This window comes from Dama dama, chromosome 5 (genome assembly GCF_033118175.1).
Source record: "Dama dama isolate Ldn47 chromosome 5, ASM3311817v1, whole genome shotgun sequence".
Classification (NCBI taxonomy): domain Eukaryota; kingdom Metazoa; phylum Chordata; class Mammalia; order Artiodactyla; family Cervidae; genus Dama; species Dama dama.
In genome coordinates, this window is record NC_083685.1 from 120641955 (window position 1) to 120668174 (window position 26220).

Below are 26220 nucleotides of genomic sequence, written 5' to 3' on the forward strand. Positions count from 1 at the left end.
GGAAGGCTGGCTGGGCCCACGATAAGAAGCGCGGAGCTACCCCGCGCGCTCCACTGCCCTCCTCACTCACCGCCCCCCTTTCTCCTCCTCGCCCACCCCTCCCCAGAGGCTCCGCCTAGGGCCCGCCCCCACCGCAGCTGAGACCCCGCCTCCCGCGGCCATATCCAATCGGCAGCCCGCCGCCACCACAGGCCCCACCCCAGCTCCCTGCGGCTCCTCCCACGCTTGAACTTCTCGAAGGACAGCCGAGTCACCCAATGAACTCCTGGGACGTCCGGAGTGGGCGGCCGGAGGACCAATCCAGAAGAGGCGCGAGCAGGAAAGGCGGGCCTCCGTGACGGACGGGGAGGAGGTGCCAGGCTGTTTGGTTGCTAGCTGCCACCGCTCGCCCGACCGCTTCATTGTCACCGGGCCTCGTAGTCGGCGCCGGGGCCGGGGGCGCAAGGGCGCGAGATCCCGAGGTCGTCGGCCCGAAGCCTGGGCTCCCTGTGTCTCCACTTGGAGGGCCCCGCGCATCCCTCGCAGTTCGGTCCTACAGGCCCCGAGTCCAGGCCCGACTCAGGCAGGTGAGAGGGTCCCTGTGCAGTTGGGGGTGGCCCCTGCAGGTGAAAAGGGTCCAGGACTCGCGCACAAGGGCTGGCCCACGCAGATGAAGGGATCCCTGGCCCGCGCAGGGAGGGGCATCGCGGGCTGTGCAGGTGAGGTGGAACGTGCCGGTGAGTGGGCCTCGTGCCGGTGAGGTGGTCCTGGGCCCGCCTAGGTGGGGAGGCCAGCGCAGGTGAGGGGGCCTGGCACTCACACAGGTGAAGGGGTTCATGCAGGTGAAGGGGATTCTTGTGCAGTTGAAGGTGCCCAGGTGAGGGGGAAGGTGCAGGTAAGGGCCCCTCAGTGCCCCCACACCGGTGAGGAGAGGCTCATGCCCCAGGGCCCGTGAGCTCCTATCGCCTTCCTGGGAGGATGATCTCCCTACCTTGAGCCAAATTCCAGGGACATGGGGAGCTACCCGCAGGGAAGCTTCCTGGGGTTCTGGGACAGTTTATTCTGAGGGGTCAAGGTGGAGGCTCTGGACACCACCTTCAGATCCTGGGAGGGACACCTCTATATGCAAGATGAGGTCTAGTCTGGAGGGTTCCAGGCAGAGTCTTTGTTTACCATCCCAGAGCCCCTGACACTCCGTGCTGCTCAAGGGTGCCAGCCCCTCGAATGGACCCAGTTAGGCTGGGTGTGGCTGGTGCCTTGAGGAGAGGAGGGTGTTAGATTTCACTCACACTACCGGAAACACATACACGAGGACACTGGCCTAATGAGTGGCAGGGACAGCCTCTGCCTTCACTCTGGAGAGTAGGGGCCAAAGCCTCTGCTGTGGGTGTTGGGGCTGAAGGAGGCTGCAGCGCTGACCCTGGGTGATGATTGTGTGTGCCCACTGGCCCACCAGAGTCCTCCATGGCATGGAGGGCTATGCTCATTCCTTTCTGGTCACTCCTGGTGCCAGCTTATCTCCTCTGGTTACCTGAGCACATGCCACATGCCAGATTCTGGGGTTGCAGAGTCCCCACCCTCATGGGCCTTACATTCTTACTAGGGCATCAGGCAGTGCACAGACCAACCTGTGTGGGCAGGTGGCCAAGGGAGGCAAGTGAAGCAGGATGAGTGAGTGAGGAGTGACAGGGACAGACAGTCCTCTGCATGAAGGTGGCAGGGGGATGGTGCTCATGACATCCCAGGGAAGGGTCTCAAGCAGATCAAAGGTGGGAAAGGGAGGCAGTGAGGAGGTCACAGAGAGCAGGGTCAGGTCTGAGGGGTGTTATTCTCAGTCCAGGTCTGGTGACTTTATTCCCCCTGCCTGAGTGTCCTCCCACTCTGATCTGAGACCCGGTTCAGAAAGATCAGCTGAGGCTGCTGTGTGGGGAGATGCTAGGCTGGTCAGGCAGGGCCAGAGGAGAGGTGCTGTGGTTGTTCAGTTTGAGGAGATGGGGGCTCAGACAGGGGTTGTGGAGGGAAGGGACTGATGGGAAAGGGGCACCAGCTGGGTGCCTGAGGGGGCAGGTGCGGAGGTGAGAGGAGGAACAGGTCAGGATGAGACCTGAATCTTTGGTCTGAGCCAGTTTCAGAAGATGCCCGCTGGGGAGGGGCAGCTGGAGGTGGCAGTCAGAAGTCTGTTTGGGTCTGAGGTGCCATGTACTGCATGGTCAGCTAAGCTGGGAACTAGAGGATAAGGGGGTGAGAGCTATGCCTATGGGAACCGGCCATGCAGAGATGGTGTTTGATGCCAGGAGGCCAGAGGCTGTCCCCTAGGGTGGAGGGAAGAGGCCCAAGGCTGAGCAGTTGGATGGGGAAGGGCCAGCAAGGGACACTGGAAGTGCCACCCTAGGAGGGGAGGAGGGAAACCTGGACACGAGAGCAGATGCTGCCTCCCAGGAGCTCGTGGGTATTCTGGATGCTTCTAAGGAGACAGAGGGTGTTCCATGGCCAGATAACTTTAGGGGCTTTAACAAGTTCCAGTTTGAAAATCACCTATGGGGTGCTAACCACAGGCCAGCCTCATGGCCGTCTTTTCTGAACCTCATGATAATCCTGTGAGGAGGCACTTTTGAAGGCCCATTTTATAGATGAGGAATATGAGGCCCAGGCAGGTAGAGTTCCTGTCATGGAACGGGGACTCATACCTATGACTTCCAGCAGCCCAGGGTCACCCCCAGCAGTGCCCTTCCAGGGAGGGTCTTTTTGACCCCAGGAGGGCCTCCTTTTGCTGTTAATGCTCAGCGTCCTGCTCTGCCACTCACTTCTGCTCCTGATAAGGAGAACGCCACCGAGCGACAAGGGTGGTGGGCACGGCAGGCCTCTGGGGAGCTGAGTAGCATGCAGACTCAGACCCGCAGCCCTGGGCCCTTGCGGCCGAGCTGGAGAGGGTGTGCGCACCAGCTGGTTCCTCGGAGGATGCCTCCTCACCTCCCTTATTCTCTTCTCAGGGCCACTTGTCCACCATGAAAGGCTCTAGGGCCCTCAGCGGCCCTGAGGGCAGCCTGGAAGCCGTGGACTTGAGTCTGACAGGCCTCCCTCCACCCATGAACCGGCGCCCCAATAGTGCTTCCACCACCAAGCCCATCACCCGCTCCATCTCCGTGGTCACTGGCAGTGAGCCAAGGAGGAAGACGCTGGTGAGTATCAGAGCTGGGTGTCAGGTCTGGGGGCTGTTCAGGGCCCCCTGTCTTGGGGTGGCATCTGACTCCTGGGTGAGCTGCACACCTCGGCAGGCACCTTCATGTCCATTCATCCCTGGGGCTATCCGGGGGCAGGAAGGACTCCAGCTCATAGACCAGGGAGCTGACTCACCAAGAGGTCACTGCTAGGGTCACCTGGCCCCACATAGAGCCTAGATCCTGCCAGCGCCAAGCCCTCCATCCCTCCTGTTCCAGCAACATTTGGATTTGTGTGATTCCTCTGTAAATGAGGTTGATGTGTGGGGAAGGAGGAGCTCCCCGTGCAGGGCAGGCAGTAGGTGGCAGGTGGGCAGCTGGACGGCAGCAGGAACTTTGGGACGAGAGCTGCCGTGGGTAGTGAATGGCCAGGCTCATTGGTGAGAAGGTGATGAGGAGGACGGTAGCCTTTTCTGTGGTGCCTGGGCAGGCATCACACGCCTCCCCTTGGACCTTCCACCTGCCAGGGGTGAGGTGCTCCCATTTCACGTGAGATGCCGGGGACCTGCCACACCTCAGCAGGGCAAACCCAGGGCCCCCAGGGTGTTCCCCCGCCCACCTGTCACCTGCTCACCTGCCTACGTGTGACCCAGGAGAGCCTCTCACTCAATCTGTGTGCAAGCCTGGCCTGGCCCTGAGTGGACTCACCAGGGTCTGAAACCTCAGCCACACAGTCAGTTGCTTCTCTCCTTTTTGCAGGAGAACCCAGGGCCCGGAGGCTCCCGGGCCATCAACAACCTTCGCAGATCTAATAGCGCCACGCAGGTCAACCAACCACAAGCCAACCAGGCGTGGCCCAGCCCCCTCAGGTAACCTCTGACCCCCCAGGTAACCTCTGACCCCCCAGGTACTCCCAGCCTGCTCTCCCCTGCCTCGGTCAGTCCTCCTCCCAGCCTCACCGGCGTGAGCACTGGCTGGACAGGGGGGCCAGCCCGGGACAAGGCAGGCAGGATGAGTCTTGGCCTGTCATTTCCCGTGCAGAGATGTGAACCTCAAGGCTGCTGTCCACCCGCCCTGCCTGCTCCCTTGTCTTTTTTGTGCTTTCCCTGGGGCTGTCATGGTGGCCACAGGACAGGGTGTGAGCGCCTCTTCTGGGCGTGGTTGTCAGAGCGGGGCTGAGAAGTGATATTTCTTGCTGCAAGCTTCGGAGTGGGAGATCCCATCAGTGACCTGGCCCCTCCTGTCCCCTCGTAAGACAAGTTGCCATCTGGATTCCTGGAGCTGGGCTCCCCAGGCCCCGTGACTGACCTTGCTTGCCATCCCCTCTGTGACTCAGGCCGGCAGAGCCCCCAGACTTCCTGACTCTCTTCGAGGGCAGCCCCAGTGGGAGAAAAAGGCCAGCCAGTCTGAGCAAAGCCTCCAGTGAGAAGGGAGCCACGTGGAATGTGCTGGTGAGGCTGCAGCTGAGCTGAGTCGACAGGCTGTCACGCTGTTTCATTGGGGCTGACGCCTGGTTCCGACTTTGTGCTCGCTGCCCTGCGGAATGGGCTGGTGGGGGGCAGGGGGCATCAGTGTTAGTTAGCCAGCTTTGACCATGGTGGTCAGTGTGAGGAGGAGCAAAGACCATCCCAGACCCTGGGTCATCTCACAGCTCCCCATGTGTGGGTGAGGCGGTGGGGGCAGGGCAGGGGCCCCACGTCAGAGGCATGTGCAGCGGGGTGATGGACTGTTGCCTGTGTGCACGAACAGGATGACCGGCCCAGGGCCTTTACCTTGCCATCTGATGCCCAGAGTCCTGGAGCCCTTGACGTGCCAGTGGGCCCGAGGAGGAGAGAGTGCACGGTGCCCCTGGCCCCCAACTTCACCGCCAACAACAGGTGTGTTGGCTACACCCTCACACTTTGGGTTCCACTTGGCAGAACACCCTGATGGAGCTTCCCTGGGTCCTGAGAAGGGCCCTACTTTTGGGCATGGTGGCCGTGGAGGGGGCCCGGCAGGCACACTGGGACAGTGCCACAGTGAGCCCTGGCACCAGCTATGTGAATGGGGGGGTCCTTTCCAGAGCCTGAAGCCACCCCCACCCCCATTTCTCCCGGCAGGAGCAACAAGGGTGCCGTGGGCAACTGCGTCACCACCATGGTGCACAACCACTACACCCCCTCAGAAAAGGTGCCGCCGCCCCCCAAGAGCTCCAACCACACGGCTCCCTCCCTCAAGTAAGGCTGCACAGGCACGCCCAGGCTCATCTTTATCTGGGGTTCCACTGAGGAAACCACAGCTGCCCCCCAAGTCTCCAGTCCCCACCTGAAACCGAAGCCAAGGCGGACCTTGAGCAGGCTGAGCAGAGCAGCCCCGCCCCAGTCCCTCACCCGTGTGTTCAGTGCATAGCATGCTCAGGTCAGGGATGGCCTGTGGGTCCCAAGTCACCATCCCGCTCTGCGAGCCTGCTATGTTAAGTGTGGTGCCCTTTAACCCTGGGTGCCACCAGATGGGCCCTGGTGGGGGAGTGGGTGACCCTGAGGATGACCAGCATGTCGGAACAGGACCTCACCTGCTCTTGGGGTCTTCAGGCCCCAGGACAAGGCCGAGGCAGCTCCCCAAGCCACAAACAGAGCCGTCCCCTGGAGGCTGGGAGAGGGGGCCGGGTCAGGCGGCCATGAACCTTTCTCCTCCCTCCCGGTCAGCAACATCATCAAGGCAGCCACAGACGAGGGCGAGGGCAGCAGCCTCGGGAAGCCGCAGAAGAACGTGGCCCGCAGCAACCACGTGGTCCAGAATAACTCGGGGGGTACCGCCAGCCTGCTAAGACGGAAGGAGGTGACCGAGGAGGAGGCTGAGAGGTGACCACGGCCAGGGCTGGGAGGAGGCCTGAGGTGCCAGGGAGAGAAATGTCCATGTAAGAATTGTTTTAAGATGATGCAGGCTGAAAAGACCACACGTTGTACAGTTCTCTTTATACAAAGCCTCAAAAAAGGTAAATCTACAGAATTAGAAAGTAGAGCAGTGGCTGGCTGGGGCCAGAGGAGTGCAGAGGGGCTCTTTTAGGATCAGTGGAAGCATTCTAGAACTGGATCATGCTGGTGGTCATACAGCTCTCTAAATTTACTAAAAATCATTGAATGGTATAGTCCGAATGGGTGAGTTTTATAAATATGTAATCACTTCAGTAAACTAAGTAAAAAAATACTAAACAGAAGGAAGATATAAAACTGCAAAGGTCAGAACACTGATGGGGCTGCCCCTGGAATCTGGCCACGGGGGAGGGCGGGGTGTGGGCGCGGTGGGATCTTCTGCTTCTGCAGGTCTGTGATGTTGTGCTTGGTCAGGAACCACATAGTGATCAGAGCCTGGGCTTTGAGAGCCCCACCTGGCTGAGCAGTCATCACGGCTGTCCCAACAGAGCTCAGAACCGGGCCCTGGAAGTGGGCAAGCGGGAGGAGCTGGCTAAGGCCTGGGTGTCCCCACTGGGACACCCCTCTGGGTGCATGTCCCATGGCTGGTGACCACTCACATCCTGTATGGTCCATTAGCACCTTTGCCAGGTGAATCGACAAGGGGTCCCAAGAGCACAGGTGAAGGCTTTGTGTTTAACCCGCTTTACTAAGTATAATTCACGCACAACAGGATGCCCCTCTGAGGGCACAGGTTTATGAATTCGATGTGTGTGTAGTCGGAACAACATCACCCCCTACCCCGGGATCCCCTCATACGCCTCTCACCCAGCCCCTCCTGGCCAAGACCCTGGCCACACCAGCCTGTCCCCTGTAGCTTGCTTTCCCTGGTGGGCCATGCATGGACCCCCGGCCTGTGGCCTCCCGTGCTCGGCCGGCGGGGTCTCTGACTTGTTGCTCTTTGTCTCTGAGTAGTGTCACCATCAGGAGCACACAGTGTTCGCCCACAGGTGGTGGTGGGCCTTTGGGTTCCTTTCGGTTTCTATAGATCGTGAATAGTCTGTGCGGATGAGTTTTTCCATTTCCCTGGGGAATGCCAGCACTTGAAGAAGGGCCACATGCACTGCCGCTTCTCTGCCCGCCGGGCCTCCTGGAGACCCAGGGAGGGAGGCTGTAACTCAGCCGCCTCCATCCTGACTCTGCTCTCTGGCAGGTTCATCCACCAGGTGAACCAGGCCGCTGTCACCATCCAGCGCTGGTACCGACACCAGGTGCAGCGGCGCCGGGCTGGAGCCGCCCACCTGGAGCGTCTGCTGGCGTCCAAGCAAGAGGTCAGTGTGGGTGTGTGAGCCACACTCCGCGGGGTGGGCATGAATCCCAGGGGTCCAGCTGTGTACGGCAGGGTTTCTGACCAGTGGGCTTGAACCTAGAATTGCCCCATGAGTCCACTTCATCTGGAGGCCCAGCTTCCTCCCTCCTGAATTGCTCGGTCACAGGACCTGGGTGCTGGGTCACCCCTGCTGAAACGTGGGGTGGTTTCTGGCTGGGATGCAAAGCTATCTCCCACCTGCAGGAGCCACTGGCCACCTGAGAGAGGGGGGCTTGTCCTCTGTGGGGCAGAGAAATGGCAGGATGGGGCCACCCCATCTCTCCAGTCAAACACACTGTGGCTTGGCTTCTTCAGGGGCAGCGGCAGCGCCTGGGAGAGGGGACCCTCCTGGACCAACACCAACAGAAAGAGGCAGCCAGGAGGAAGGCCCGGGAGGAGAAGGCGCGCCAGGCCCGGAGGGCAGCCATCCAAGTGAGGGGGTGGCCTGAGCCGCGTGGGAAGCCTGGTGCTGAGGGAGGACCCCCTTGTGCCAAGACCACTTGTGCTCCTGGGGTCCCCCCTGCCCCTTTCCCCGAGACCCTGGGCACAGGGCCTTGGGCAGTGTGACTGGGGGCAGGATGAGGGGCTGCCCTCTCCCCTGGCCCTGGCTGCTCACAGGGGCTCCCCACTACAGGAACTGCAGCAGAAGCGAGCCCAGAAATCAGGCAATGCTGACCTTGGGCTGCTGAAAGGGACGGGGGAGACGGAGAAGCCCCAGCCCACCCAGGAGCCAGCCGTGAGGCCAGGGAGCACCGCTCAGCAGACCCGCAAGGCCAATAACACTGGTGAGCAGGGCTGAGAGCCTAGAGGCTGCCCTGCCGTCCACCCACCACTGCCTCCGGCTCTGTGTGCGGGCTCCCCAATATGGTGACACCTCCTGGAGTTACCCCTGAAGGCAGATGCCGCCTGTCCAGACCTCCCCATCCCTCCCCATCCCTCTCCCTCAGGAAGGCTCCTGGCTAAGAAGGTGCAGCCTCTGCCAACATCCCCTGGCGCCCTGTGCAGGGGCGCTGAATGAGGGGTGCTGCTCTCAGCAGACACCAGGCCCTGCTTCTCCACTCCTGTCCCAGTTACTCTGGAGCTGGACACAGGGTCCTTTCAGAGCAGTTGCATCAGCTCCCTGACCTCTCACTCCAGAAGGTCAGGGCTCCCCTGTGTCCCCACTGCTCCATGAGGTCCACTGTGGCATGTGCTGCCCCAGCCCTGCCTCCCCCATGCCTGGCTTCTTCCCAAGGGCTCCTCCACATCTGCAGCCCCCTGGTGGGCTGACGCTGTGTTCTGTTGTTCAGGGGCCAGGTTCCGCACTGCAGGCTTGGAGGACGCTGGCCAGCCTGCCCTTGGCTCGTCCATAGAGCCCCAGCAGCTCTCCGAGGACAAGCCTCAGGTCTCGGCACAGCCCTTCCCACCCACCCTGCCCACCTTTGGCTCTGGGATGCATCGGTGCCGGGGTGGTTGGCACCTGCCTCTTTGCTGTCCCTCCCTGGCCATGGGGTCACTCACACCAGGAAAGGCCACCCAGGATGGGTCTTGTCAATCCAGCGGAGGGCAGGGGTCTCAATGGTTGCTCTGGAATCCTGCTGGGTATTCATGGATGCTGGGATGGCACCTCTACAGGCCCATACAAAAGAGCTGGAAGCTCAGGTTAGGCATTCGCAAAGCCTCCAGCCTTTGGAGACCCCTCCCACCAAGCCACCCTTTTTGTTTTCCTGGAGGTGGGTCAGGGAGCCGGGGTGGGGGGGTGTCGAGCCTAGTCTCCATGGCTGGGCAGGCACGTGCTCATGTGGAGAAAGCTTCACCCTTCTGTTCTCTGGTGGTCTCTGCATCTAACGGCCAATCTACTGCAGGATGCCAGCCTCCAGGACGTGCCTGGTGAGGGCCTGGAGGGCATGGGCCCTGCTGGGAGCAGGGCCAAGTCAAAGGCAACCCTGGACGAGCTGCTGGACACGCTGAAGCTGCTGGAGCAGGAACCTGAACCGCTGCCCTGCCCCCGGGCCTACCACAAGGACAAATATGCCTGGACCGACGAGGTGACCACGGGTCCTGGCACTGCCCATCCGGATCCCAGGGGTGCTTTGGGGGCCAGGGAAGTCCACCAGGCTCCTCTCTGCTCTAGTAAGACCCTAATGAGGGCCAGATGGGACCTGATTGAATCTCCCCAGTTATCCCAGGGCTCACTAAGGGTTAGGACCCTCAGAATAACCTAGGGGCGGAGGTGGGGTGGGTACCGCTTCTCTGCCAGTGGTACCCCCTACCGGGGTCTGGGCAGCTTGAGAGGCCCTCCCTCCAGACCAGGCCTTCCTCTACCCTGGGGGACCCTGAGCAGCTTCTGGAAGGCCGGCCCAGAGTCCTCGGCTGTCCCACCAGCCCCTAACACTGCGCCCCTCCCGCGCAGGAGGATGATGCCAGCTCCCTGACAGCGGACAACCTGGAGAAATTTGGGAAGCTGAGTGCAGCCGCTGGCCCCCCTGAGGATGGGACCCTGCTTTCAGAGGCCAAACTGCAGAGCATCATGAACTTCCTGGACGAGATGGAGAAGTCTGGGCAGGGCCGGCCGGCCTCAGCCCCTCAGGTGTGGAAGGGGTCTCCGGGGGGGGACAGCAGGTCATCAGTGGGTGACCATGGCCTGCCTGACACAGCCACGTTCACAGGGGCCCATGCCGGAGGAGGGGCTGGGGCGCCTGGAGCCTGCATCTGAGGTCAGCACATCAGTGATGCGACTGCAGCTGGAGGTGGAGGAGAAGAAGCAGGCAATGGTGCTACTGCAGAGGGCGCTGGTAACATCCCCACCTGCACTGCGTCTGTCCCCGGGGCCCGAGCCGGAGCAAGCCCCTGGCCTGACCCTTGAGGGCCTCGTCTCCGTCTCTTCTCCCACATCCGCTACAGGCACAGCAGCGAGACCTCACCTTCCGGCGGGTCAAAGAGACGGAGAGGGAGCTGGGCCGGCAGCTACGGCAGCAGAAGGAGCACTACGAGGCTACCATACAGCGGCACCTGTCTTTCATCGACCAGGTGGCACTGCCTGGGAGGCGGGGCTCGGCAAGGCGGTCAGGAGGAGGACGGGGCTGTGTTCTAGACCAGCTCGGGCTTGGTGGATATTTCTGGGCCCACAGGCCTCCCCTGTGGGCCTCCTTCTCCCTCTGTAGAAACAGACAGCAGCTCCCTCTGTGGGGACCAGGGCGGGTCCAACATATACCAGCCCCACGGTGCTGCCCCCCCCTGCCTCCAGTGATGCTCCCCACAGCCATAACCCTCCCCACACCCATGGCCATGCTCCTTGATCCAGCATGGTGGGCAGGCAACAGGAGCAGATGGGCAGAGCACGTCCAGGGGGGCCCGGCCATGTGGGGTCACTCAGGACCAGTTGGTCCTCTGGGGGCCTGGGGACACATCCAGCAGGACAGACTCTGAATCTCCCTATGTCCTGGGGAGGCCACCCCTGGTCTGCTGGGGCTGGGAGGGCAGCCAGAGCTCCCCTGCCAGGGTGGTGGAAGCTTCACACCCAGCCTGTGCTCAGCTGAGCTCCCGTTGGGTCCTTTTCTGAGGAAAACTCTGTGTGAGGGGTCCGTGAAGAGAGGACAGAGCCCAGAGGAACCGAGTGGGCTCCAGTGACCATGAGCCACACTCTGCTTGGCGGTCATAGGTGTCTGCAAATCAAGGGTCTGCCTTGAGTCCTCAGTGAGGCTGGGTGCCCTCCTGGGGGCTTCATGGAGACACCTTCGCAGGCAGTGGGCAGGCCTTTCTCCCAGGCCGGGTGACGGGGTTGACAGAATGACCCCCGTTCCAGGAACCTCCTGGTGTGGCCATAGTTGGGGCCTTGTAGCCAAGGCACCATCACTATCCGAACTCTGCTGACACCAGCCAGGTCCCAGGGGGACTGAGGGCCCGGGCAGCTGTCGCCCTTGTCCATGTGCGTGCTCCCCAGGACCCAGGATCCTCCCTCAGACCAGGGAGGGAAGCGAGGCTCAGGATTTGGTGTGCTGGCCTCCCGGGTGAGGGGAGGCTGGGTCTCCTGGCCCCACAGGGCAGCAGCCTCACTTCCACCCCTGGTCACAGCTGATCGAAGACAAGAAGGCTCTGGGCGAGAAGTGTGAGGCCCTGGTGGCTGAGCTGAAGCTGGGGGACCAGAGGCGCAAGGACAGGGAGGCCCAGCTGCAGGAGCAGCATGAGTTGGTGAGCCCTTTGCCCTCCCACCACCTGGCCCAGGCCTCGTGGGCCCTGTGGGAGGGACCCCAGGACAGGCGGCCCCCGGCGCCTCATTCCTTGGCCTCCTAGCTGTTTCCCGAAAGCTTGGCAGGTGGCCAACCCTGGGGTGGGGGCCAAGGGACTTGTGAGACTCTTTCTGTGTCACAGATAAGGAAGTGGGGTTCAGAGGAGGTGACCAGGGACCTACCACAGCTCTGGTCCCTGGTCAGAGGGACCCCACTAACTCCTCCCAGCTTTCGTCAGACAAGGACCGCAGTCCCTGATGCCTCCTGCTTTGTCCATGGTCACTGTTGAAAGGCTACCTCCTGAAACCCATGGGGCGGCCAGGAGTAGGGTGTCCTTGCATCTTCCTGCTTCCTACAGCTCCTCTGTTGACTCCTGTTTCCTTGTTGATAGGAGATTAAGAAACTCAAAGAACTCATGAGCGCCACGGAGAAAGTCCGCAGAGAGAAGTGGATCAATGAGAAAACCCGGAAGATCAAGGAGATCACGGTCAAAGGTAGGGGCCATTGTGCTGGGAGCCACCATGTGGGCGGGGCAGTCATGGGGGTCTCGAGTGAGGACAGTAGTTCCAGTTGCACATGTGGTGTGGAGACTTCCAGGGAAGCAGTGAGACCCAGGGATGGGGCCCCACTGGCTCAAGGCTGGGAGGAGCAGGGGAGGCTGGCGGCACACGAGCTTGTCCACAGACCAGCATGCTGCTGACACAGGGCCCCATCCAGGTTGGGGGCCTAGCCTTCCCTTGGCCAGGCTCCCTTTGATGGGTCTTCTTGCCTCCTCCAGCTTCCAGGGGAGTGAGGCGGGGGTGGTCTTGGTGGGGGGAGGATGGCTGCCACTCCTCCCCAACTCAGAGAGCCCTCTAAGGACTGGTGGGGCAGCCCCAACTGTGCCTGCCCACTCCTGGCCCTCCTGCCCAGGGCACCCTCCTCTGCATTGACACCTTCCTCTAGGAAGACTCTGCAGGCCAGAGCACCAAGTGAGGAGCCTCAGTGCAGCGGGCAGGAAGTGGTGCTGTGGGCACTGGTGGGCTCAGCTGTGCTTCAGGCTGGAGCCCCTGGAGGGGTCTCCTGGCTGGTCCGCAGCCCTGGCGTCCCAATGGGCAGAGGTCAGGTTAAGGCGGGTACGGGGCAGGGCCCCTGCAGTGCAGTGGTGGACAGAGGTCCCTGCAGCACAGTACTCCCCCAACCCCCAGGCCTGGAGCCTGAGATCCAGAAGCTGATCGCCAAGCACAAGCAGGAGGTAAAGAAGCTCAAGGGTCTGCACGCCACAGAGCTGCTGCAGGCAGAGGAGCGCGCGGCGCAGCACTACGGGCGCCAGGCGGAGGAGCTCCGCGAGCACCTGGAGCGGGAGAAGGAGGCGCTGGGCCGGCAGGAGTGGGAGCGAGCCCAGCAGCGGTGAGGGTCCCGGGGACACGGGTGGGCGAGCGAGGCCTGGGGTGTGCACAGACTCCCAGAGTGAATAGTACCTCCTTCCTGGCGGCCTCCCTCCAGGATCAGAGAAATCTTGGGGGGTGGGGGGTTAGTGCAGGACACCAAGGGGCAGGGCAGCTGCAGCTGTACCGGGCAGTTCAGTTCCTAGGATGCGCTCTGGGGGGCGGCTGGGATGGACGGCGCGGGGGGCCACTGGTGGGTTCTGAGCCTGTCCTGGCTGCGCTTGCCCTGGGCCCCTGTGGTGTGAGGTCCTCCTGTGTCCGCCCCACTCCCCACCCCTGCCAATGAGTCGGGTGTCCACAGCTTCGAGCAGCACCTGGAGCAGGAGCAGCGGGCCCTGCAGCAGCAGCGGCGGCGGCTTTACAACGAGGTTGCGGAGGAGAAGGAGCGGCTGGGCCAGCAGGCCGCCAGGTACCGCGGGGCGGGGCCTAGCCCTGCCCAGCCCTGCTCTGCCCAGCCTTATCTAGCCTCCCAGGACTGACCCCTGCTCACCTGCAGGCAGCGGGCAGAGCTGGATGAGCTGAGGCGGCAGCTAGAGGAGAGCAGCTCCGCAGGCGGCCGGGCCCTGAGGGCCGAGTTTGAGAAGGGGAGAGAGGAGCAGGAGCGCAGGCACCAGGTCAGCCCCGCCCCGCCCCGCCCCGCCCCGCCCCGCCCCGCCCCGGCCCCACCCTGCCCAGGCTCCTCCCCTCAAAGGCCCCGCCCCCAGCCCCCGCCCCACCCCTCTGGGCCCCGCCTAGCAGGAAAGCGCCCACCAGGGGTGGAGGAGGGCAACCACCAGGACCAGCGCCCCCCCCTGGCAGGGTAGCAGCTGCCTGAAGCACTGTGCTGAGCCTGCTTTCACACTAGGGGTCTCCCCAGCTAGCTCACCACAAACTCTCAGCTTGACCTCAGGCCCGTCCAGGTCCTGGCAGACCCAGCTCTGGGTGGGGAGGGGCCAGGCAAAGCTGCTGTTACACTGTCGCCTGCCCCCAGATGGAACTGAAGGCCCTGAAGGACCAGCTGGAGGTGGAGAGACAGATGTGGGAAGCCAACTCTGCCAAGAAGGAGGTGGGAGGCGGGTGAGGCCGGGGCAGGGGGTGGGGGCTTCCTTCCCTCTCCCTTCCTGCCCAGCCTCAAAGCAGGCCTGTAGGCCCTACGTCGGTGGCCTCCCTTTGGGTGGGTGTGGGTTCTGGCTGCCTGGGGTTGGCGGTGTGATTCTGGTTGTAGTTGAGTGAACTTCTAGATGGGCATGGGAGAAACTGGGGGGCTGGAGTGACTCCAGAGGATGGTGGCAGATGTTCCTCACCTTCCCCTTGCACAGGTAACTGTTCTGAAAGTTGACAGGCTGACCCACAACCAGTGTGAGGGGCCCACTTGGGAGCAGGTCTCTCCTTACCCTCTCATGCCTTTCTTCAGATAGGCTGTGCCACCATGCTCTCCTGTCCTGGAAGGAGGTGGTGGTGGAAAGGCACACGGGGGCCACACAAGCCATCAACCAGGAGACAAAGCCTGAGTAGTGGCCCAGTGGCCACCCTGTCCCCTTCCCACAGCCACGTATCTGTGGGATACATTCCCAGACTTGACTGAGTCAGAGGGCCTGGCATGTTCAACTTGGTGGGATTTCCAGGTTGCCTTCCAACAGGCTGCCCCATTGATGCTCTCACCCCCGGGTGGGGGCCCCCCGGCCCTGTGGGTGCCCCACCCTGTCCTCAGCAGCCAGATGAGGTCCCTTCTTTTATCAGGATCAATTTGGCAGCAGACACGGTCTCCAAGTGGGGGAAGAACTAGGCTGTGCCGACAGCTCCCACTCAGGCCCCTGCTGGGTCCTAATGACAGGACATGGCCCTCAGACCTGAGGACAGGTGAGGTCCACCCTCAGCTGGCCCTCTCCCAGGCCCCCTTTGCCTCCCCTGCAGGAAGCATGGTTGTTAAACCGAGAACGGGAGCTGAAGGAGGAGATGCGGAAAGGCCGGGACAAGGAGATTGAGCTGGTCATCCACCGGCTGGAGGCCGACATGACGCAGGCCAGGGAGGAGAGCGAACGGGCCGCGGAGAACCGGTGAGACCCCGAGAAGCCCGGAGCAAGGCCCAGAGATGGGCCACGGGACTGCCCCTGACCCAGCTCCTCCCGCCACCAGGGTCAAGCGCGTCCGGGATAAGTACGAGGCGGAGCTCTCGGAGCTGGAGCAGTCGGAGCGGAAGCTCCAGGAGCGGTGTGCGGAGCTGAAGGGGCGCCTCGGGGAGGCCGAAGGGGAGAACGTGCGTCTGCAGGGCCTGGTGCGACAGAAGGAGAAGGAACTGGCGGACGTGAAGGCGGTGAGCGGTCGGGTCAGTCACCCAAGCCCTGGCCCCCAGTCACCACCATCCACTCACACCGTCCCTGTCGTCCCCATGTCCCTCAGGTGAACGAGCAGCTGACTGGAGAGCGCAGCAGCCTGGCTCAGGTCCTTCGCCAGGAGTTCGCCGACCGGCTGGTAACGTCCGAAGAGGAGAATCGGCAGGTCAAGGCTGAGCTGGCTGAGCTGCGGGCCCGCCAGCGGCTCGAGCTGGAGCAGCTCACGCGGGAGAAGCAAGCGGAGCTGGAGGAGGTTCACGGGAGGTGGGCTGCTGGGTTGACAGGGGTCCTGGGGAGCACAGGGCTGGGGGAGGCAGGCAGGACCCTGTGGCTCCAAAGAGGATGCTGGGCCAAGGACGGTGAATGGCTGTGCCCCCTCCTTCCTGCTGATGTGGAATGCATCCGTCAGCCACAGCCGGGGCTCCCTTCTTGAGGCTCGGTTGTCCTCTCTGTGTGATGCTGGCCCTAGGGCGTGGGAGGAAGCCTGGCCATCCCAAACCAGGGCAGGTGCTCCTCCAGAGAGGAGCTCCCTGGCCCTTGGCCCCTGGCGACTGGGTGGAGTGGGTGCTGTGCAAATAGGATGACCCCTCTCCCCCCCTCCCCACCAGTGATCCTTTAGTCCTTCCCAGGTCTCTGGCCCTCGCCCCTGCTCCGTGGGTACTCTTTGAGGCAGGCATGTGGTGGGGGCTTCCTGGCCTCCTCTCAGCAGGGAGCCCTTCCCAAAGGGCGTGGCTTCACCTGGGGTCAGCTGTGGGGTCACAGATCCTGTTGTCAGCTCCTCCAGGCCTCGCAGTGCCCCAGTCAGCAGGACTGGGATGGGCTGGGCTGGACAGTGGCTCCCCCTGCTCTTTGGTGGGAGCGGGGTGGGAGTGGAGACCTCCCACCACCCACCCTGACACACTCAACTGCAGGCTGGCCTAGGGGTCTGGCTCGGACACTGCACAGACGCACACCGTCCGCTCCCCCGCAGGGTGAAGATGGCCCTGGCAAAGAAGGAGGAGGCCGTGAGCAGCCTCCGGAAGCAGCACCAGGTGGGTCCCCGTGGCTGACTGGCCTGGTGGGGTGAGGTGGGGGTGGCCCTGGCCTGACCAGGGTGTACCGGGTGTTGCAGGCCGCAATGAAGCGGGCTGACCACCTGGAGGAGCTGCTGGAGCAGTGCAGGCGGCCGTTTCCGAGCACCAAGTGACCACCGACTGCAGCAGGCTGCGGCCGCCCTGCAGGACACCAAGGCTGCGTGGTAACAGTAAAGAAGTGTCTTTTAATACTTTGTGCGACCCTGACTCGTCTGTCCTGGTCCGGGGCCTGGGGTGGTGGGGATGGAGGCCCCTTGGGTCCAGGCATGGGGTACCTGACCCAGCTCTGCTCTCGACTTCCCCCACCTCCCTGTTTCCTGCCTGGCCCTGCGGTTCCTCAGCTCGGGCCCTAGGTCCCAAGCAGAGGGAACGGCCCCCTGTTCCGGCCTGGGCCTGGACAAGATCTGTGATACCCTTCCCCCCTTGCTGCACCGCCCCCACCTGCAGGGAAGGCGCTCTGAGCCTCCTCCCCAGCCTCTGTACAGGCTGCTATTCTTGCTTTCATGGCTAGAGAACCAGCCAGCCTCTCTGAGGCCCTGTCCTTCCTTCCCCAAGTCAGGACACTCCCTGGAGGTTTGACAGCCTGGAGCCCTTGAGAAATGGGCCCTGGACCAGCCTTGCCCTGAGAAGGGTAGAGACTTATCCTGGAAGGACTGGGCAAGGGAGCTAGAGGGCAGCAAAGGGGAGGCTCCTCCTCTGGGGACTCACCTTCCCCACCCTCCTGCCAGGCACTCTGTCACCGCAACTGCCCTGGCCGAGGGTGCTAGACCAGGCTACGGGGGAGAGGCAGCACTTCTGGGGTTGCATGGGCTGGCCCTGGTGGAGGTGGTGACCCTCCTGCACTCTCAGAAGGTCCTGGGGCTTGGGCTCTTGCTGACATGGGTCCCGGCAGCAGTCACTCTCAGTCTCGATGGCCACAAGGGCAGAGCCAGACTCCCCACAGGCCTGAAGCAGCTCACAGGAGCGCTGACCTGAGGGCCCTCCTGGCACCCCTGTCCCTGCCTTGGGGTGTCGGGGCCCCAGTTTCCTCATCTGCACAGGACAGCTGCTTCCTTCCTTTGTGCCAGAGCTGATCGCTCGCAGAACCTGGGGCTGGAGCCAGATGCAGCAGTGAAAGAGCAGGGCCACCCTGGGCCTGGCCCCTCCTGGCTTCAGATGCTGGGCCTGCCCCCTCCCCCACAAGCGGCCACACAAGCAGAGGGAGCTGGCTGCTTGCTGGTCTCCAGGCCAGGGGCCCTGGGGACTGGGCAGGGACCAGCTCTGGGAGAAGCAGCCTGTTCTGACACACCTTTGGGTCCTCTGATCCTCCCCCAAAATGTAGTTTTAGCTGAAGCTGTTATTGGGAGTTGCTAGGGGGAGACGGCTATAAATTACTAAACTACAGTATTTTTGCAAGCGAGGTTTTCAGTGAGAGAAGACAGATACTTGGGGTGGCTTGCAGAGTTGGTGGGACAGGGGGATGGCTTACTTGACAGCCAGAGAAGCAGCCAGGAAATGGATGGTGGTGGCTTTCTGATGAGGAAGATGGTGCCTGACTCCCCAGATCCTGATTTACAGCTTTTCATTCATCTGTTCATTTGTTTGTTCATCCATCCATCCATTCATTTATCTGTTCAGAGAACAGGCTGGGTGCCCTTCTCTACTAATTTCTGCATCCCTTACACTCCCTCACCTCTGCTATTAGGTTGGTGCAAAAGTAATTGCGGTTTTACCTTATTGAATGTTGCTGTTTGATATTGGAATACATTCTTAAATAAATATAGTTATGTTATATATCATTATAATGCACATTTCTTGCTTTTTTTTTTTGCTAATGACATTACTTGCTATTTATTTTATATTTATTTTAGACTAGATTATATTAGACAAAAAGCAAATTTGAGCAGTTTTCTTATTTGAGTTCAAAATGGGTTGTAAGATAGCAGAGACAACTTGCAACATCAACAATGCATTTGGCCCAGGAACTCCTAACAAATGTACAGTGCAGTAGTGGTTCAAGAAGTTTTGCAGAGATGAGAGCCTTGAAGATGAGGCATGCAGGGGCTGGCCATCAGAAGTTGACAACGACCAGCTGAGAGGATCATAGAAGCTGATCCTTTTACAAGTACATGAGAAATTGCCGAAGAACTCAATGTCAGCCATTCTCTGGTCATTCAGCATTTGAAGCAAATTGGAAAGGTGAAAGCTGGATAAGTGTCATGAGCTGACCACAAATAAAAAAATTGGTCGTTTTGAAATGTCATCTTCTCTTACTCTACCCAACAACAGTGAACCGTTTCTTGATGAAACTGTGACATACAACAAAAAATGGATTTTATATGACAACCAGCGATGACCAGCTCAGTGGCTGAACTGAGAAGAAGCTGCAAAGCACTTCCCAAAGCCAACCTTGCACCAAAAAAGGCCACGGTCAATGTGTAGTAGTCTGTGCCCATCTTATCCACTACAGCTTTTTGAATCTTGGTGAAACCATTACATCTGAGAAGTATGCTCAGCAAATTGATGAGATGCACTGAAAACTACAATGTCTGCAGCTGGCATTGTTCAACAGCAAGGTCCCAATTCTTCTGCACAACAACACTCGACTACATGTCACAAAACCAACGCTTCAAAAGTTGAATGAATTGGGCTACAAAGTTTTGCCTCATCCACCATAGTCACTTGATCTCTCACCAACCAACTACCACTTCTTCAAGGGTCTTGACAACTTTTTGCAGGGAGAATGCTTTCACAACTAACAGGAGGCAGAAAATGCTTTGTAAGAGTTCGTCAAATCTGAAGCACGGATTTTTATGCTATGGGAATAAACAAACTTATTTCTCGGCAGAAATGTTTTGATTGTAATGGTTCCTATTTTGATTAATAAAGATGTGTTTGAGCCTAGTTATAATTTAAAATTCATGGTCTGAAACCACAATTACATTGCACCAACCTAATATTATTTGGGCTCTTCACTTTACTTTTATTCAAGTTTTTGTTGTCACCCATAATAATTTGCTCCTGACATTAACTGGTTTGGGGCTTTGTGTCATCTGTAGTCTCTGTCCTGCCCATAACCTGCCCATTGGCCTTGTGGTGGCATCTCACACATCCTAGCTGGTGAAAATGTGTCCCTCAGAGGCTACAATGGTAGGGGTAGGGTGGGGGGGGCCTGCCTTGCTGAGACTGTTCCACCTGCTCAGGTGTGCCTCAAAGAAGAGGAACTGAGATGCCATTCCTGTTCCCTGGGGTAGGGATTGTGGGCTGGGTGGTACTATACTCTGGGTAGGGGGTTGTCTCTCAGGCCCCAGCCTCCAAAGAAAAATCTCCTTGGCTTTCTAGCTCCTCTGGTTAATTCATTGTGCTTTATCCTTACTGATTTCTTTCCTACTTGCTATATCAGTTCCTAAGAGAGGAATGCTAAACTTTCCAACAGTGATTTTGCATCATCTCTTTTTCATATTTGCCCACTTTTACTTTATGCATTCTGAGGCTATGTTAGTAGGTGCATGCAAATTTACAGCAGTGTGCCTTCCTGGTGAGTTGACCCTTTGTCTTTACACACCGTCACTCTTTGCCTAACAGTGCATCTTGCCTTAAAGTACCCTTCATCTGATGGTAGCCGCCACACCTTTCTCTACATGGCATTTGCATGTTGTATCTTTGCGATTTTTTTTAAGCCTTTCTGTGACCTAGTTAAGCATAGCATGAAACAAGCTGCAGACAAGATGCAGACGAATGGGTGTGGTCAGGTGTGGTCTGCATTGAGCTGAATTTGGACCTCAGTTCAGGGGAATTACTTTTGCTCTGGTAGCAGTTAGGATAGGGACTGGGCTGGCTGAGGCTGGGCTCCAGTCTCCATGAGGACTGACCTGGTACCCCTGTCCTCACCCCTCACTCCTAGCCCCATAGGACCCACAAGCAAAGACCCTCCTCTCTAGCAGATGTTGAAGACCTGGGAGACTACTGGACACCCTCCTCAGCCACTCAGCCTCTCCCTCACTGTTGTTCAGTTGCTCAGTCGTGTCTGACTCTTTACGACCCCATGAACAGCAGCATGCCAGGCTTCCTTGTCCTTCACCATCCCTGGAGTTTGCTCAAACTCATTTCCATTGAATCAGTGATGCCATCATCTCATCCTCTGTTGTCTCCTTCTCCTCCTGCCCTCAATGTTTCCCAGAATCAGGGTCTTTTCCAATGAGTTGACCCTTCACATCAGGTAGCCAAAGTATTGGAGCTTCAGCTTTAGCGTCAGTCCTTCCAAAGAATATTCAGGGTTGATTTCCTTTAGGATTGACTGGTTTGATCTCCTTATTGTCCAAGGGACTCTCAAGAATCTTCTCCAGCACCACAGTTTGAAAGCATCAATTCTTTGGAGCACAGCCTTCTTTATGGTCTGACTCTCACATCTATACATGACTACTGGGAAAATCATAGCTTTGACTACACAGACCTTTGCTGGCAAAGTGATGGCTCTGCTTTTTAATACGTTGTGTAGGTTTGTCATAGCTTTTCTTCCAAGGAGCAAGTGTCTCAAATCAATTTCAAACCTTGGCAGGGACCCTGTGCCAGTGTCAGGCTCATTTCTTGGGTTTTCCCTTCTGGAATCTCAGAATTCATGATGCTTTGCTTGCTCATAATAAACAATATATAAGCAAGTGATGTGTCATATTAGGGGCTTCCCAGCTGTGGCTAGTGGTAAAGAATCTGCCTGCCAATGCAGGAGACGCAGGTTTGATCCCTGGGTTGGGAAGATCCCCTGGAGAAGGGCATGGCAATCCACACCAGTATTCACGCCTGGAGAATCCCATGGACAGAGGGGCTTGCTGGGTTATGGTCTGCAAGGTCGCAAAGAGTCAGACACGACTGAAGCGACTGACATGTGTGCGTGTGGTATATTAGGAGATGGGAGCGCTATGGAGAGAATAGAACAAGAATGTGGAATGCTGGGCAAGAGAGTGGAATGTGAAACAGGGTAAGGGCTGACCTCTCTGAGATGTAACATTTGAGGAAAACAGGAGATGAGGGAGTTAGTCATGCAGATACCTAGGGAAGCATGGCAGGCCCAGGCACAGCCACCCAAAGGCTCTCGGGCAGTGTGGCTCCTGGCTGGAGAGCAGTGGGGAGGCTGGTGTGTCTGCAGTGGGGGTGGGAGGGTCTGAAGTCAGGGAGCATGCAGGCATCCCAAGAATCTGGTTCAACTACATGAGAGGGGAGCCTCTGGAAAGTTCCAAGAGAAGTGACAGGTTTGACTTGTATTTTAAAAGAACCTCTCTGGCTGCTATGTTGAGAGCCCATTGTTGGAGGGTGGAGGTGGGGAGGGCATTTGGGGGCCCAAGGTGGTCATCCAGATAAGAGCTGGTGGTGGCCCGGATGGTGGGGGAATGGGGCTCTGGATGCATGTGGAGGGCAGAGGCAGTGGGGTTACCTTACAGGTGGGTGTGAAAGGGAGAGGAGCTAGGATGATGGCTGTTTGGCTCATGGGCTGCTGCTCCTGTAGTAGCCCACTCGGGGCTCCTGAGAGCGGTGCCTTCACCCTGGGGTGACCCAGCCACCTTTGGCTCCTCCATCCTAGAGGGCCTTGGAGTCCCATGCAGCTGTGAGGAGAGAACCCATCACACCCCCGTGGACACAGGGGGCTGAGATGGGGGCCCGGTGCTCTCCCAGCCACCAGCCCCAGGATGAAGTGGGGAGCACACCCACACCCTCTCTGCATGGTGACCACGGGGCTCCCGGCCTGAGCAGCCAAGGAACGACACAGTTCTGACAGGTGGGAAGACCAAGGGTGGGGCTCCGGGAGGAAGCTGGGAGCTCAGCCTTGGGCAGGTTCAGTCTGAGATGCTTCCATCCCACGACACAGGGCGTCAGGTAGCCAGAATGGATGCAGGGGTCTGCCATACCAGAGAGAGATGCTGAAACTGCAAGATGGGAGCCCACCAGGTGGGCGGGTGTGGTGGAGCAGTGGCTGGGGCAGGCCAGGTGGGGTAGGGGGACTCCTCCAGGAGGCAGGGCTTGGAGAGAAAGGAGGGGGTCTCATGGGGAAGAGGAGGAGGCAGAGATCTGAGTCCTGGACTTGCCCAGAGGGCAAGGCTGATGCTGTCCCCTTGCTATGGACTCCAGAAGGCCTTCGACCCAGCCTGGTGAGCAACCTTTGAAGAGCCCAGTGGAGCCTGGGGCAGGGGGTATGTGGGGATGGGTGGCGCAGGTCTGTGCCCAGAAAGCACTGGGTTGGGAGGGCTGAACCGGGAGGGGTCAGGGCTGGAGGAGAGACCACCATCCAAAGGTGTAGGAACAAGAAGGGGTAGAGGCTGGATGCACCACCCCTCGGCCTCCCATTTTCACTCCTGTACCCACCCCCCGCACCGCTCTGCTCCCTACCTGCCACCCAGAGACCCATGACCCTGTCCCTGTCCCTTTCCCAGATGCTGCTGCACACCCCTGACAAATACATGAACTTCAATTCATTTCATGCTGTTTTTCTTCCATTTTCCTGGCCCACGCTGTGTCCACTGCCACGGCCTTCTCCACGGGGCACTCTCGAATCCCATGATGCTGCTTAGGGGACACTTGGCTGACTGGAGCTGAGCGTGGCACTACTTCTTCTTTGGAATTTTCTCCTTTTTGATCAATTCAGAAAATTCTAGAGCAGGAGACAGATTTTCTAGTAAATAACCTCCTGGCTGTACCCCTCCAAGGCCTGCAGGCCCCATGGGAAGCCTCCTTTATGACGGGGGACCCCACGGTGCAGGAGAGCCCTGCACCCTGTCTTCCCAAGTCCTGGGTGTGGAGCAGGAAGGACCAGAACTTGGCTGCCCAAGTGCTCCGTGCTGCTTCCACGTGCCCTGTGTCCAGCCTTCTTGGTGGTGATGTGCTCACCCACCCTGGGTCTTACGATGGACCCTCCCCTCAGAGCCTCAGACAGGTGCTCCTATAACCGTCCCACCTTCAGTGGGGAAACCGAGGTCTAGAGAGGCTGGGAGGCTTGTCCTAAATGGACCCCTTGGCCAGACTGCTCCTCGGTTAGGCTTCGTGACCACCTACAAGTCAAGTTTTGCTGGCATTTGAGGGCAGAAAGTAAAGGCTTGGGGTGGTGGGGACAGGCACCACCCCCAGTCTTTCTGAGGCTCTGGCCTGTGCTTGCCTGTTCCCAGGGTTATCCTCCAGGCTTGGAGTCAACATCTGGGGAGGGTGGGTGGGCAGCAGAATGATGCAGACCTCCAGGGCAGCCATGGGGAGCCGCAGGGAAGGCCTGCAAGCCCCACGAATGCCATTTCTCCTGGGCAACCTCCTTCCTTCTGCACCTACCTCTGCAACTTCTCAGGCCCTGGTCCCTGCTTCAAACCTCCTCCTGCGCATCTCAGGAAACCTGACCCCCCCATCTTCTGTGTCCCCTTGACCTTCACCAAAGCTGGCTTGGGCCCCCCCAGCTCTGCTCAGAAACTTGCAGCAGCTCCCCTGGGCCCAGTGAAATGCCTCAGCCTACTTGGCATCCCCCAGACTCAGCTTCCCCATCTGTGAATTGGGGATGATGGTGGCCACCACAGGGGGCTGTAAGCTTTGGGGGGTGGGGTCCATGCCTGGCAGCGGGGAGGCTGGTCAGCCCTGCACCAAGATGGGCGCAGGACATGGAGCTAACTGCCTAAGTGTGAATGATGGGGGGTGGGGGGAGGAAGGTCCTGAGAGGTACCCCTGCCCCATCATCTCTGCTGCCCCACCTTCGAAGTCAATCCTCCCATCCGTGTTGGCCGCCTGGATCACAGCCTCAGCCTCTTCATCCGTCAGTGGTGGGTCCCCTGCTGGGGATTGTGGACAGGGTGTACTTAGGGCCAGGGGTGGGCTCAGGTTAGAACTGAGGGGGCATCTGTCCATTGCCCGATGGTTTATGAGGTGCTTGCTCCCCACTTTACAGTGGGGAAAATGAGGCCCAGCTTCAGAAGGGTCTCTGGGCCTGGGCCCAGTGCTGCTTCTGGCCTGGCCCCATCTCCTACAAGGCCTGCTGGAGCCCCATGGGGGTAGCAGGTCTTCTGGGGTAGGCATGGTAGCCATAGGCTGGAAGGGCCCCAGGGTTCAGGATCCCCTGTCCTTGGCTCTGGCTGTACTTTATCTCATTCCACTCGCTGAAGCTGCTTTGGTCCTTGTCCAGGGTCTGGAAGGCCTTGCAGATGACGCTGTCCAGCTGCCCTGAGGCCTGGAACTTCTGCATGTACTGGAAGAACTTGATGTAGCTGAAGGAGCCTGGGAATGGATGGGCATATCAGCCAGCAGGGCCTGGGCCCAGAGGGAGACTCCTGCCCTGGGGTGGGGGCCGTGGTTCCCATGCCCTCCCTGAGCCTAGGGGCTCCTGCATCCATAGGGGGCGGTCCCAGGGCGGTCTGGAAACAGGTAGTACTGTGATGCCTCACGTCCATGGTCAGCAGATCTATGTCCTTATCTGACAGTGATGTGCCCATGGCCAAGGCCACCTTCTTCACCTGGGAGGATAACTCCTCGTCCATTCTGGCCCTGCAGGGGACAGGAGCCAGCTCAGCGGGTATGCTGGGCAGGAGGGGATGCTGTCCTTAGATCCTGCTGGCACCAGCTCTGGGCCCTAGAGTGGGGACCCCAGGCACCCAGACCAGGCTGCAGAGGGCAGCCTTGCAGAGGCCCCCATGCCCAGGCCCTGAGAAAGATGTGTCTGAGCCCTGCCTCTTGGTAGATAGCCACCATGAAGTGTTAGCCCACTGCACAGAAGAAGAGACTGAGGCTCTGAGACAGTAAGTGATGCACACAAGGTCCTTCGCTCTGCTCCCAAGAGGTGGGGGTGGTGCTGTCTGACCCCTAGGCGCTGCTGGGCAACTTCCTCCATCCTTCAAGGCTCCTCTCAAAGCTGCCTGCTCTGGGAAGCCTTCCTGGTTACCTGAAGCACCAGCTCCTCCTGCAGGACTCAGGGCCCAGGGCCTTGGTCTCTCTCTCTCTCCCAGGCTCCAGACGAGTGGGCCTTGGTCATCCTGGCTGGACAGAAACTGCCCATTGGGAGGCGTGCTGTGTGCAGGATGGTCTCGAGCTGGTCCTGGACTGAGTGAGACCCAGACCGGCTCCAGGAGGACAACCATGCCCTGCTCCCAGGTGCTCAGGAGGGCGGTGCATCTGCCCTGAGCGTATGTGCGCAGGGCACGGTACCCCCCTTCTGGGAGAGTCAGGCAGGAGCCATTGGGGCAGGCTAGGACTGTGGGTCTGAGCACAGGCAGAGGGGTCAGCAGGCAGGGACCAGGCCGTCCTGTGCCCTCACAGCCGCAGCTCGTGACCTGCAGCACTCTCGGGTTGCCGTCCCCAGGGCAGGTTGGGTTCTGGGGCTTGTAGCAGAGCAGCTATTTCAGAGGTTCCTTGGCCCTCTCTGAAGTTGGTGGAGCCTTCTGGAATCTGCTCCTGCCGCCAGGAGAGGCAGCTCCCTGACCTTTGGTGCAAAAGCCAGCCGGGCAGTGGTTGGAAGATACTTTCTCCCAGTAGAGAAGCCCTGGGTCAAAGGTTGCAACTCGAGCTGCAGCAGGAGGGCAGGGAGGGCTGGATGCAGCCCAGTGCTGCATCCTACTTCCAGACCCTGGGCGTGGCCTTCCCCCAGCTGCTTTGGGCCTCAGGCTCCTCATCTGTGAAGTGGGGGAGATCCCTGCCCACCCTTTGCAGGGTCCTGCAAGTAGCCAGGAGGGAAGGAGATGGTAGGGAAAGGGTGTCGGATCCTGTGGGGGGCCTGGAGCTGGGTCCTGCACGTGTCGCTCATAATGGTCAGTTCTTACAGCCAGTCTGGAAGGTGGGGCAGGGGTGGTCAGCTGGGATCAGGAGAAGGCAGG

At 59.6% G+C, this 26220-nt stretch overlaps 2 protein-coding genes across 3 annotated transcripts; one reads left to right on the forward strand and one right to left on the reverse strand.

The window, feature by feature from the left end:
* The first annotated feature begins 354 nt into the window (after nt 1-354).
* CEP131 (centrosomal protein 131) lies at nt 355-16608 on the forward strand. 2 transcript variants are annotated; one of them, XM_061144556.1, is made up of 26 exons: nt 355-566; nt 2970-3158; nt 3897-4006; nt 4474-4588; nt 4887-5014; nt 5237-5353; nt 5822-5977; nt 7242-7359; nt 7713-7829; nt 8032-8182; nt 8687-8781; nt 9242-9424; nt 9790-9966; nt 10046-10171; nt 10281-10406; nt 11451-11567; nt 11997-12099; nt 12793-12994; nt 13334-13441; nt 13529-13646; nt 14003-14077; nt 14926-15068; nt 15148-15325; nt 15412-15608; nt 16315-16375; nt 16456-16608. In XM_061144556.1, the coding sequence occupies exons 2-26, from the start codon at nt 2985-2987 to the stop codon at nt 16528-16530; spliced, it is 3270 nt and encodes a 1089-aa protein (XP_061000539.1). In that variant the 5' UTR covers nt 355-566; nt 2970-2984; the 3' UTR covers nt 16531-16608. The 2 variants fall into 2 exon arrangements, with proteins under 2 accessions (XP_061000539.1, XP_061000540.1); XM_061144557.1 differs by having other exon boundaries at nt 355-562.
* A 6381-nt stretch (nt 16609-22989) lies between these two features.
* On the reverse strand, nt 22990-24891 carry PVALEF (parvalbumin like EF-hand containing). Its single transcript, XM_061141264.1, is given in 5 exon segments — nt 22990-23036; nt 24112-24182; nt 24184-24219; nt 24499-24631; nt 24786-24891. Coding segments are annotated over 5 exon segments (393 nt in total).
* Between the last annotated feature and the right edge of the window lie 1329 nt (nt 24892-26220).